The following is a 12,762-nucleotide window of genomic DNA, read 5'->3' on the forward strand; positions in this document are numbered from 1 at the left end:
GGGTGCGTCGCTTCCGGCGGTTTGCGCACTGCGGCTGCGTGGGCGGCCGCCGCCCCCGCAGCGCGCGCGCGCTCTGCGCGTCTCTCATCTCTGCTGCGTTGCATCTTCATTGCAGCATCGCTTCGCCTCTGCTGCGTTGCTCCCCGGCGCCCGGGTCCGGGTAGGCCGAGGCCCTCGTTGCCGCGAGGCTCCTCCTCGAGGCCCGTGGCGGCGCAGGTGCCCGCCGGGCTCGCGGGAGGCGCATGGTGCGCGGGGAGGCTGGCGGCCTCCCGGGGGTCTCTGAGGGCCGCGCTCTCGGAGCCTCAGCCTGACGTCCCGAGGCGTCTCGGCGACGGCGCCCCTCACCGCAGATGGCGTCGATGCTCCCGACCTCGGAAGCCCAGGTGAGGCCAGGCACTTTTTTCTTTTCTCTTTCGTGGAAGTGTGCATATGTGTGTGCGCGCGCGCGCCGACCCTGGGGCTTGAACTCGGGGCCTGGGCGCCATCCCTGAGCTTCGTCCGCTCAAGGCTGGCGCTCTACCGCCTGAGCCACAGCTTTCCTTCTGGCCTTTTAATCGGAGATGAGAACCGCGGTGGGTGTCTCCTGGTTGGTGAGGCTCTGGCGGGGCCCCGAGGCCCCCGGCCACGGTGGGTGTGTCTCCTGCTTGGTGAGGCCCGTGGGCGCGGTGTGTCTCCTGCTTGGTGAAGCTCTAGCGGGGCCCCGAGGCCCGCGGCCCCGGAGGGGCCCCCTGGGCGCCGGCCGAGGCCCCCGGCCGCGGTGGGTGTGTCTCCTGGTTGGTGAGGCCCCGTGGGCGCAGGCCGAGGCCCCCGGCCGCGGTGGGTGTGTCTCCTGGTTGATGAGGCTCTGGCGGGGCCCGAGGCCGCGGTGGGTGTGTCTCCTGGTTGGTGAGGCTCTGGCGGGGCCCGAGGCCGCGGTGGGGGTGTCTCCTGGTTGGTGAGGCCCCGTGGGCGCAGGCCGAGGCCCGCGGCCGCGGTGGGGGTGTCTCCTGGTTGGTGAGGCCCCGTGGGCGCAGGCCGAGGCCCCCGGCCGCGGTGGGGGTGTCTCCTGGTTGGTGAGGCCCAGTGGGCGCAGGCCGAGGCCCCCGGCCGCGGTGGGGGTGTCTCCTGGTTGGTGAGGCCCCGTGGGCGCAGGCCGAGGCCCCCGGCCGCGGTGGGTGTGTCTCCTGGTTGGTGAGGCCCCGTGGGCGCAGGCCGAGGCCCGCGGCCGCGGTGGGGGTGTCTCCTGGTTGGTGAGGCCCCGTGGGCGCAGGCCGAGGCCCGCGGCCGCGGTGGGGGTGTCTCCTGGTTGGTGAGGCTCTGGCCTGGCCCCGGCGGGGCCCCCCCTCCCCGCAGTCGCGGTGGGGGTGTCTTCTCCACGGGTCCTCGCTGCCCGACTTCCTCTGCGCAGCTAGGGGGAGGGCGCGGGGAGGGGCCTAGAACTGTTTTTCTCAAACAGCGTGCTTGGAAGGGATGACGTGGTCCAAAGGGAAGCTTTCTCTATCTGACCTAAGTAATCCCTCTGGACACCACCTTTATAACAACAATTTTTAAAAAATTCTCAGCCCTCCTCACTGTTGAGAGGAAAGTCACTCTCTACGTAGACTTTTAGGCTTCATACCCGTTGAATATGATAATGATGCCACAGTGATTTTTTTCGTGAACTCAGGGCCTGGGTATTCTCCCTGAGCTTTTTTTGCCCAAGGCTACTCGGTGCCACTTCCGGTTTTTATCTGTGTATGTGGTACTAAGGAATCAAACCTAGGGCTTCATGCATGCTAGGCAAGCACTCTACCACTGTCACATTCCCAGCCAACCACGGTGATTTTTTTGGGGGGGGAGGGGGTGGGGAATGGGCCAGGGGTTTCAGCTTGGGCCTTGGCTCCATCCTTGAGCCTTTCTGTGCTCAAGGCTAGTGATCTACCACGTGAGCCGCAGCACCACTTCTTGTTTTTTCTGAGTAGTGTATTGGAGATGAGTCTCAAGGGCTTTTCTGCCCCAGCTGGCTTTGAACTGCGATCCTCAGATCTCAGCCTCCTAGAGTAGCTAAGATAACAGGTGTGAGCCGCCATCTCCTGGCCACAGTGATTCTTAATCATGCCAAAGTTCAATTGGTTAGAGAAGTAAACTTAGGAAGAAGGGCCTTGAAGGAGTGCTGGCAGGAACTGGGGAAGTCTTTCTTTTTCTTCCTGAGATGGCCAGTTTTTCTTACAGCATCCTTAGTGATTTTCCTCCTCTAGTCTGGTTCTCCATCCTTTCCAGGGACAACTACAGGTCGAGCCACGTACTATCTTCTTTCCAACTCTGAAGGCACCCCTACGATGTGTTTATATCCATTCCTGTCCTGGGGAGTATTTGACATTGAGTCCTTTTTCTCCCTTGTCTGTGATTTTATGTGTGTGTGGGTGGTCAGTCATGGGGCTTGAACTCAGGGCTAGTGCCCTACCATCTTGAGCACAGCCCCGCTTCCGGTTTTCTGGTGGTTAACTGATGATAAGCCAGGACTGGCTTTGAACAGCAATCCTCAGATCTCAGCCTCCTGAGGAGCTAGGATTACAGGCGTCAGCCCCCAGCATCTGTGATGTTTTTAGCTCTTTTATCTTCCAACACACCAGAGGGCTTGTCCTGCTAACCACTTGTAGTGAGATGGGCTCTCCTGTTTTTTCAGGGGCCAATGCTATTTGAAGATCTGGCCGTGCATTTTTCTCAAGAGGAATGTGTGAGTCCACATGCTGCTCCAGGGCCCCGGAGCAGAAAGGCCACCAAGGAATGTTTGGACGATGGGACTCGCATTGGTAAGGCGGTTTTTCTTGCTGTGCTTTGGGAATTTTGTGTGTTCCAGGATGCGGATTTCATGCCTTCTCCACATGTTGATGGTGTTGAATAATACCCTTTTTCTAGGTGATTGTATCTTTGTGATAACAACTTACATGAAAGAACAAGTTTCAAAGTCTGAGATTATCTTTTCAGATGTGTTTTACTATTATATATGAGTAGCCTTCATTTCTGGGTTTGGTTATATTTTTTTCGTGTTTTATATCTTCTACTTTGTCATGTTCATGTTTACTACCTTCTTGACCAAATGGAGTATATTTATAATAGCTTTTAAAACATTTTTTGTGCTAGTTTTATCAGGTGTGTCCTTCTTGGGTCTGTTTCCATTGATGGGTTTTTCTCCTCTTACTAAGTCACAGTTTCCTAATTCTTTCACATGCCTTGTAAATTTTTAGTAGATTTTGGACATTGTGAATTTTATGTTTGTTGATGTCTTTTGTTGTATTTTAGAAAATAGTTTTGCACTTTGTTTCAGGATGCAGTTATCTGAAGTCAGTTTGATCCTTTCAGGGTTTGCCTTTGCTTTATTATGGTGAATTCAGATCAGCCTATTGCCTTATTTGGCCTATTGCTTAGGCAGTATTTTCTGAGGAGACTAATGTCCTATGTATTAGGTCTTTCCACTTTGGGTCATGAATCTTTGCTTTGTATATTCATCTGCAGTGGTACTTTCCGTAGGTTTGAGTAGCTTCTACAGATAGAGGCAGATTAGTATTCGGCAAGAGTTCTTTAAAAAAAAAAAAAAAAAAATTAGGGTCTGGGAAGGTGGCTCACTGGTAGAGCGCTTGCCTTGCATGTATTGAGGCCCTGTGGTTTGATTCCTCAGCACCACATAACCAGAAAAGGCTGGAAGTGGCGCTGTGGCTCAAGTGAGAGTGCTAGCCTTGAGCTGAAGACAGCTCAGGGACAATGCCCAGGCCCATTGTTCAAGCCCCACGACCGACCAAAAAAAAAGGTAGTATGGAGGTTTAACTACAGGGCCTCAAATTTTCTAGGCAGGCACTCTACTACTTGAACCACACATGTAACTTTTTTTGCTTTAATTCTTATTTTTTGTTGTTGGTTGTGGGGCTTGAACTCGGGGCCTGGGAACTGCCTCTGAGCCTCTTTGTGCTCAAGGCTAGCACTCTACCTTTTGAGCCACAGTGCCACTTGTGGTTTTCTGGTGGTTAACTGGAGATAAGAATCTCCTGAACTTTCCTGGCCAGGATAGCTTCAAACATAGACCCTCAGATCTCAGCCTCCTGACAGGCATGAGCCACCAGCGTTTTGCTTTGTGTCAGCCTTGGCTAGGATTCTATTATTTAAGGTCTCATGTGTAGGTTGGATTACAGCAGCAGACCTCCACACCTGTTTTTTTTTTTTTTTTTTTTTGTTTAGATGGGGTTCTGCTAACTTTATGTGTGCAGATGTTTGGCCTAGGCTCATCTTGAACCTGAATTTTACTTCCTGAATAGCAAATGTCTCAAAAAAAAATATTTTAAAGGGAATTGCATGCAGATAATCTAAGTCTGTTTCTGGGGAGCTATTTGTTTTGCAGTTATTTTGCTCTGGAATCCATTTGAGATTTGCATTGGAATCCATTATCTCTGAATTCATTCTCACATCAGCAAAACCACTGTAAACTATTTGCATTTACATTCATTGTACTGCAGCCCAGAAACACCTTGCAGTCAGTGACCTGGGACAATCATCAGACTTTGTTTCATTGGAAGGAAAGGTCCTTTCTGTAGTAATACTCATTGGAAGGAAAGGTCCCTTCTGTGTTAATATTCTGGCTTTACAAATGAAGAATAGAGTTGTCCTTCCTATCCACAAGAGACTGGTTCTAGGACACAGCCAACCTCTTCCTTCTCCCCTCTGCGACTTCCCCTCCCCGCAAGATGCCAAACTCTGAAAATGCTCATCTGTTACACAAAGTGGTGTAGTATTTGTATGTGAGCTATTCATGGCCTCCCACAGACTTTTAAATCATATCTAGATTACTTACAATACTAATATAGGTTAAAAACAGTATAAGGAGTGCTTGCATTGTATTGTTTGGGAAAGAATGAAAGAAGAAAAGTATATGCTCATCACAGATGTGACATCTGCTGTGAATATTTTCAATCTGTGATTGGTTGAATCTACGATTCAGAGGCTGTAGATGTGTAGGGCTACTTATGTGCAGAAAAATATTAAAAAGAAATTCTTTTTGCCACCTTCAAGTTTTGTCAGCCACTTTTGAGAGAACATTATTTGCCCATGGCACACAGCAGTCTACTTTGATCCTTCCCTGAAGGATAGTGACAGTGAGGCTGCTCTGGGAAACCTGTGTTTCTTTGTTAAGGCAGAAAAATTACCAAAACTTACCTTTTTGGTAAATAAGTACGTCAATCTCAATTATATTTTGCATGTGTGTTACTTCTCCTTTGTACTCAGTGTGAGCTCAGAACCTTTTAACTAGCTAGGCGAGTGTTCTACTAGGGCCATACCCTCCAGCTATCCATTCCAGAGTTGATACCTCACTGTCCCTGAGGTAACTTATATAATGAAAATTTCTGTGTGTGTGTGTGTACGCGCACGTACATGCATGCCTATGCCAGTACTAAGGCTTCCATTTGGCCTTTTGCCTGCTCCCTGGCTTTCTTGCTCAGGGCTAGTGCTCTACCACTTGATCATACCTCCTGTCAATATTTTTGTTGATGGAATCTCAGTTTCTGTTCAGGCTGGCTTTGAACTTTGCAACTCTCCAGGTCTCAGACTGCTGAGTAGCTAAGGTTTCAGATGGGAGCCACCAGCACCAGTCTGTGAAAAGCTCTTGAGATCAAAACAGACTAAGTAGAAAACCATTCATTTAGTCAGCATCTGCCAAGCTTGTCCCTAGCACTTGTCCTTCTGGCCCTTACTGATCACCATTCTCTGCTCTCTCCTTCTAGTATATTTCTGGAGAATTGGATTTTTTGGGAAGTCACGAGAGCCTTGTGGCTCTCAACGGTGCCTATTTGTCAGTTTCTGCATTTAAGAGAACCTATGTGCTGTTTCCTAGTCTTCTGTGTAACTACTTGAACTTTCCCTTCCCTAGTTTCACCTCCAGGCATTGTCTGTTTTGCCTTATTTTGTTTTTTATCAACAGGAGTGGAAGGCAAGACTGACACTAACCCGCAGTTAAGCCTAGAGTCTATGGAATTTGAAGAGCATTCCCTAGAGCACTCCATTGCTTCACCCCTTGTTGATTATCCAGAATCTTCTGAAGATGAGGTTACATTCCCTGAATGGAAAATATCAAGTGGAACTTCCACTTGCAAAAAACGATTCATAAACCTTTTAATTACCATTGACAACCATACCCCATTAGTAGAACTCTCTCAGTATTTAGGAACCAGAACACTTTCAGAAATTACTGAGCCTCCCGGGGAAGAACCCCCTGACAATGTTTACCAGAGTGCTGAATGTGACCAAACCTTCTGTGATAATTCATACCTTGGTTTACGTCAGAAAACTCATTCAAGAGAGAACCAGTATACATGTGATGACTGTGGGAAGATCTTCAATCATAGAGCCAACTTGAGGACGCACAGGAGAGTCCACACTGGTGAGAAGCCATATAAGTGTGTCAAGTGTGCTGCCAGGTTCCGCCAGCACTCCCATCTGTCCCGGCACATGAAGAGCCACACAAAGCAGAAACCCTACCCGTGTGCCGTATGTGGGAGAGGCTTTAAGTGGCTCTCAGACTTGACCCAGCATCAGAAAAGCCACACTGCTGAAAAAACAGATAAGCATGCTAACCACGATAAAAATTCTGCTAAGAAACATGTGGCTTTGCATAAAAAAACCAGAACACCAACTTCAAGTCACCGAAACATTGCGTGTACCCACTGCGGTAAATACTGTGGGAAGAAAAGAAGTCGGGCCTCACGTAAAAAAACCAGCACACTTAAGTGTGCCAACTGCGGTAAACACTGTGGCAAAAAAGCCAATGTGGCTTCACGTAAAAAAAACAGCACACCAACTCCAACTCACAAAAACAATGCGTGTGCTGGCTGTCATAAATCCTCTAGAAAGAAAACAAATCTGGCTTTACATAAAAAACCCAGCACACCAACTTGCTCAACTCACAAAAACACTCTGTGTGCTCACTGTAAAAAATCCTCTGGGAAGAAAACTAATCCCGCTTTGCGTAAAAAAACCAGCACATCAACTTCAACTCACCGAAAAACACTGTGTGCTCACTGCAAGAAACACTGTGGGAAGAAAACAAATGCGGCTTCACGTAAAAAAACCAGCACCTCAACCTCAACTCACCACAACACTGCATGTGCTCACTGTAAGAAACGCTGTGGGAAGAAAACAAATCCAGCTTTGCGTAAAAAAACCAGCACATCAACTTCAACTCACCGAAAAACTACGTGTGCTCACTGCAAGAAATGCTCTGGGAAGAAAGCAAATCTGGCTTCGCGAAAAAAATCCAGCACATCAACTTCAACTCACCGGAATGCTGTATGTGCTCACTGTAAGAAACGCTCTGGTAAAAAAACAAACACGGCTTTGCATAAAAAAACCAGCACACCAACTTCAGCTTACCAAAATACTGCCTGTGCTAACCATGATAAACACTCTGGAAAGACATTAAATCTGGCTTTGCATAAAAAAGCCAGCACACTGACCTCTCTCTACCAGAACACTCTTTTTGGTAACCATGATAAATATTCTGGTGGGAAAACAAATGTGGCTTTGAATGAAAAAACCAGCACAGCACCCTCTCCTTACCGGTATGATCCCTGTGAGAACTATGATACATATTCTGGTGGGAAAACAAATGTGGTTTTGCATAAAAAGCCCAGCATACCACCTTCTCCTTACCAGCATGTTCCCTATGCTCATGATGAGAGATATTGTGTGGGGAAAACAAATGTGGCTCTGAATGAAGATTCCAGCACACAGACCTATCCTTACCAGGATGCTCCCTATGCTCATGATGAGAAATATTCTACTGGAAAAATAAATGTGGCTCTGAATGAAGACTGCAGCACACAGACCTTTCCTTACCAAGATGCTCCCTATGCTCATGATGAGAAATATTCTACTGGGAAAATAAATGTGTCTCTGAGTGAAGACTGCAGCACACAGACCTCTTATGCTCCCTATGCTCATGATGACAAGTATTCAATTGGGAAGATGAATGTGGATCTCAATGGAGATTCCAGCACACAGGCCTCGCCTTACCAGAATGCTCTGAGCGTGAAGAGCTCTGGGACATCCTCGAGTCGCCCCCTCCTGGAGCAGGGCTTCAAGGAGGAACCCGATCAGAGCAGCACTGATGACGAAAACTATTACATCTTCTCCCAGTTCAAACCATTACAGTGTCTTGACTGTGACAAGACCTTCCCTTGTTTCTCTAAGCTTATTTCTCACCAAAGCATTCACACTGGGGAAAAGCCCCATAAGTGTAAAGTATGTGCAAAAAGTTTTGCTTTGGAGTCAGAACTCACATGCCACCAGAAGAGCCACACAGAAGAGAAACCTTATAAATGTACGGAGTGTGGCAAGAGTTTTAAAGTGTATATGCGTCTCATTATTCATAGGCAAACCCACAAGAAAAGCACCATATAATTAGAACAAGTTTTTGCTAATGCCTAGGGGATCTCTGTGGTGAGAAAGTTACTGTTCATGTGCCAGGCGCCATGTTCCAGCCCTATACATACATTCCACTATATATTTAATTCTTACCACAACCTTAACTTAGGCAGTATTTTTCCTTATTCCTAATTAAGGAATGCCACTAGCACACACTTACCACTGGAGCCACAATTTGAACTCAGTTATCAAATTCCATTTATATGAGCCAGAGAAATATAGAACTTTAAATTTTAAAAAAAATCCAGTTTTCAGTAAAATGAAGGTTATTGCTAGAGTTCTTTTAGTTTTTTATGTCGTTTAAACAATGTTCTAGAGGGAAAACTTATTTTTTTGCCAGTTTTGCACATGTGTCTAGGAAAGTGAGTGTTTTTTGTGTCTTTTATACATTTCATATGACTATCTGAGTGTAATATTTGTAAGAGATCATTGTTTTACAAGAGAATTTCTATAAGAGTTTAGGACCACATTTTAATTTTTTTTTTCAGACAGGGTCTTGTTATATAGCCTAGGCTGGCCTTGCAATCAAGATCCTCTAGCCTTTCTTCCTGAGAGCTGGAATTATAGGCATGCACTACCATGGCTGGCTACTTGATATCTTGTAATAGACAGTCTATGGAGTTTCCATTCTTAAATCTGATGGCAGAAGCAGGTACTGCCATCTGTGACTTAAGTGCTTCACAGGAGTTTTAGTAATATAATTACAGCCCTTTTCAGGAGGTTGGATGGACTTGGTTTGTGGAAAATACCTGCTCTTCTCTAGAAGGATCTGTCTCCAGATCACTACTAAAACAAATAACCTGATTTGTTATAAATAATCCTAACTTTGTGTGTGTGCATGTACATGAGTATGTGTGTGTGCTGTATGTGTGCGCTGCTACTGGGGCTTGAACTCAAATCCTGGGTGCTGCCCTTAGCTTTGTTTTTTTTTAACCACTTGAGACACAGCTCCACTTCTGGCTTTTTCGTGGCTAATTGGAGATGAGAGTCTCACAGACTTTCCTGCCTAGGCTGGCTTCAAACTGTGATCTCAGCCTCCTGAGTAGCTGGGACTACAAGCATAAGCCACTGGCACCCAGCTTTCATAACTGTTTGTTTTATTTTCTCTGAGCACGCTAGAAACTTTAGGTATATTATGTAATTTAATCTTTAGAGTAAATCTGTGACAGAGGTAAATCTGTGACAGAGAAGAGATTGTTCTTGTTTCATGAATGAGGAAACAGAAGTCCTCAGAGGGTGAGGTCAGAATTTGCTAAGCCACAAAACATCATATTGTGATGATGCTGACACTGCATTGAGGTAGCCTCAAAGGTCATGCACTTTTTGATACTGTACTGCCTCTTGGCCTTGGCAACACAGCTAGCACCTCTAGGAGACAAGGAGGCTAAAATAGGATAGGAGGATGATCATTATACACGTAATCCCAGAATCCTTTCTACTTTGCCCAAGGCCTGACTGTCACGTTCACATACAAGGAAAGGGAAGAGTCTCCAAGGACTTCTAGTTTAAACTCCCTATCCTACATCAGGTCAGAAGTTTCACATTCCATGATAGTACATCATGAAGGCTTTAGTTTTGGCTTAAGAAAAAGAATCTTTTCTCCATTTCCAAAGAAAAATATGTATAGAAATTGTTTGGCTTTTGATCAAAACTCTTTGATGTAGATACCATTACAGAAAAAAATATTGGAACAAAATATTGTCAAATATTATGGCTATTAAGAACTAGAGGATATGAATATATGTTCACGTGGAATTACTTCACAGCAAAATTGATTGTATAGATACAACAAAGCCGAATTTAAGTGGTCTTGATTAAAAGAATGGCCTCATTCTGTTTAAATAGGTTATAAAAGTACAGTACTTACTAGAGTAGGATTATTGCTGAAAAGTATCATGGTCTTCTTGCCAATCAGCTGGATTTCAGAAGGCAGTCCTACAAAAGAGCAGGTTGAGAAGCTGATGTCTTGAAAGATGCTGGCTGCTGCAGCAGGAATGAGAAAGGCTGAAACCAGCAGTGTCTATTCTTTTTTGGGGGGGGGGGTCCGATTGAGGGGCTCAAGGGGCCTGAACTCTAGGCCTGGGCGCTGTCCCTCAGCTCTTCAGCTCAAGGCCAGCGCTCTACCACTTGAGCCACGGCGCCACTTCTGGCTTTTTTCATTTTGCTTATGTGGTGCTGAGGAATCGAACCCAGGGCCTCATGCATGCAAGGCAAGCGCTCTACCACTGAGCCAACTTCCCAGCCCCAAGCAGTGTCTATTCTTTTTCCCCTATCTGTCACCTGGTTTTTAAATTGTGGACTCAAAATTGAGACTATGTGCCCTGCCCTGTATATCAAGGTCACACTTGGCCTTGGATCTTTGTTTCTGTATCCACTCTTAGAGGATATAAGACATTATGTCAGAGATTCAAAGGCTTAAGTTAAAAATAAAGGCAGCTGGGCGCCAGTGGCTCACGCCTGTAATCCTAGCTACTCAGGAGGCTGAGACCTGAGGATCACAGTTCAAAGCCAGCCCAGGCAGGAAAGTCCGAGAAACTCTTATCTCCAATAAACTACCAGAAAACTGGAAGTGGCACCTTGGCTCAAGTGGTAGAGCCTTGAGCTGAAGAATGCAGGGACAGCGCCCAAGCCCAGAGTTCAAGCCCCACAACCGACTAAAAAAAAAAGAAAAAATAGAGGCCTTCAGTTCACCTTTGAGATACTTTGAATTGTGTAGATGTTCCTCAGTTTTCTTTGCAACTAACGCAAGGGTATAGTGATGTTTACTCAAGAGCAATGCCTTTCTTCAGATTCTGTTCTCAGTGGGAGGAATTGGCAAGGTACCCATATACTCATAGTATTCCAGCTTTAAGAGAGCTGGGAGGCAAGGAGTAACTGGGTTTCCACCAGCATATTTGCTGCAGAAAGAAGTAGATCTCAGACGGCACTTGAACAGTGATAGAAAAAACAGAAGCAGTCAGTCATGCTTTCTTTGCTTCTAAGAAAATGTAGATGAGAATTTGTCCAAGTTCTGTTGCGCACATTAATACAGAACTTCATCTTTCCAGATATTTCCTTCAGCATTTACCTTTTAGTATTCGCAGCTTTCTGTATTTGACAGCTTTTGCCAAACAATTCATTAAAAAATTAGAAAAAAAATAACATTTTACAGAACAGTTAACATACTCATGGGAATAATCATTCTGTTGTGACTAGTATGTAGGGGAAAAAGCCTGAATATTAGTTACTGTGAAATAGGCATATTTTAGTTGTCCTGCAGTGCCCTTGTTTTTCGTTACATGTTACTCAAGCTACTATGCCAGTGGTGTTCAGGCTATTTTTATGATAATGGTCTCTTCATCCTCCTGTTCTGTCAAACAATAAAGGCAGACCCCATAAGATTGTTTCTAACTCAGATATTACTAGCTTTTCATGTTAGTGTTTGTTAAATACTGCATAAAGCCAATCCAGGGATGAAAAACTAAATGTAAAAGTTTGTTACTGTGCATAGTTGGCTAACTACATGTTTACAGAGTGAAAACTCTGTGGAACTGGCTTTTATTGTTGATGCAGTGATGAACTGTGTACCTAACATGATTGCTGGCTTATGGAGCTCTGTTGTTTTAGTCTTGTAGATTAGGAGAGCTATTGATCTGGGGTAAAGATGACTGTTACCATCTTTCGAAGGACATTTGATTACAGGTGTTCTGTCTTTTTGAATTGAGATCTCTCCTAGCATGAACAGTTCAGGGGAAAAGGTGAAGACAACATAAATACATGTTTATATCATTCTAAGAATGTACTGTAATCTCTACTGTTTGGATACCTAAGAAGTATGTTTACCATATGCACTTTTGGTTATTTAATGTTTCAGCATATGCACTTTTGTTTATGTAGTGATCCGGCTTCTGCTGTTCTTGGTGCGTTCTCATTGTTCTAGCGCTAGATTGCAGTCTTTCGGCAGACTGATGGTGTCTATGTGATGTGCAATTTTTCATTGTAATAAATAGTATTTTGTGGTGAAGGCGAGGTGAATTTTTTCGTTTCTTTTGTCGGTCGTGGGGCCTGGGCGCTGTCTCTCAGCTCTTCAGCTCAAGGCGAGCGCTCTACTTGAGCCACAGCGCCACTTCCGGCTTTTCCTGCTTATGGAACCCGGGGCCTCAGGCCTGCGAGGTGAGCGCTCTACCCCTGAGCCACCTTCCCAGCCCGTCTTTCACTGCGCCGTGGATGTTAAAGACTGGTTCGATTGTGGCTTCAAGCGAGCGTTTCACCCACTGAAGCAAAGAAATGAGGCCGTGGCTCGGGCCTGACCTACCTCGGGCCTGGGCCGCGCAGGGCGAGGCGGCTCCGCTCCGC

General features: G+C 46.0%; 2 protein-coding genes across 2 annotated transcripts in view; one reads left to right on the forward strand and one right to left on the reverse strand.

Moving 5' to 3' along the window:
• The window catches only part of Naa60 (N-alpha-acetyltransferase 60, NatF catalytic subunit), a 33,333-nt gene extending 22,880 nt beyond the window's left edge, over window positions 1-10,453 (reverse strand). The window contains exon 1 of the mRNA XM_042698177.1: window positions 10,295-10,453. The gene's annotated coding sequence lies outside the window, so the exon portion shown is untranslated. The remainder of the gene's footprint in view (window positions 1-10,294) is intronic.
• On the forward strand, window positions 204-9,305 carry Znf597 (zinc finger protein 597). Its single transcript, XM_042698171.1, has 4 exons — window positions 204-383; window positions 2,645-2,771; window positions 5,927-6,643; window positions 7,370-9,305. The coding sequence occupies exons 1-4, from the start codon at window positions 351-353 to the stop codon at window positions 8,401-8,403; spliced, it is 1,911 nt and encodes a 636-aa protein (XP_042554105.1). The 5' UTR covers window positions 204-350; the 3' UTR covers window positions 8,404-9,305.
• Window positions 10,454-12,762: the final 2,309 nt, after the last annotated feature.

This window comes from Dipodomys spectabilis, unplaced genomic scaffold (genome assembly GCF_019054845.1).
Source record: "Dipodomys spectabilis isolate Male_0828 unplaced genomic scaffold, ASM1905484v1 ptg000231l, whole genome shotgun sequence".
In the NCBI taxonomy this organism is placed as follows: Eukaryota; Metazoa; Chordata; class Mammalia; order Rodentia; family Heteromyidae; genus Dipodomys; species Dipodomys spectabilis.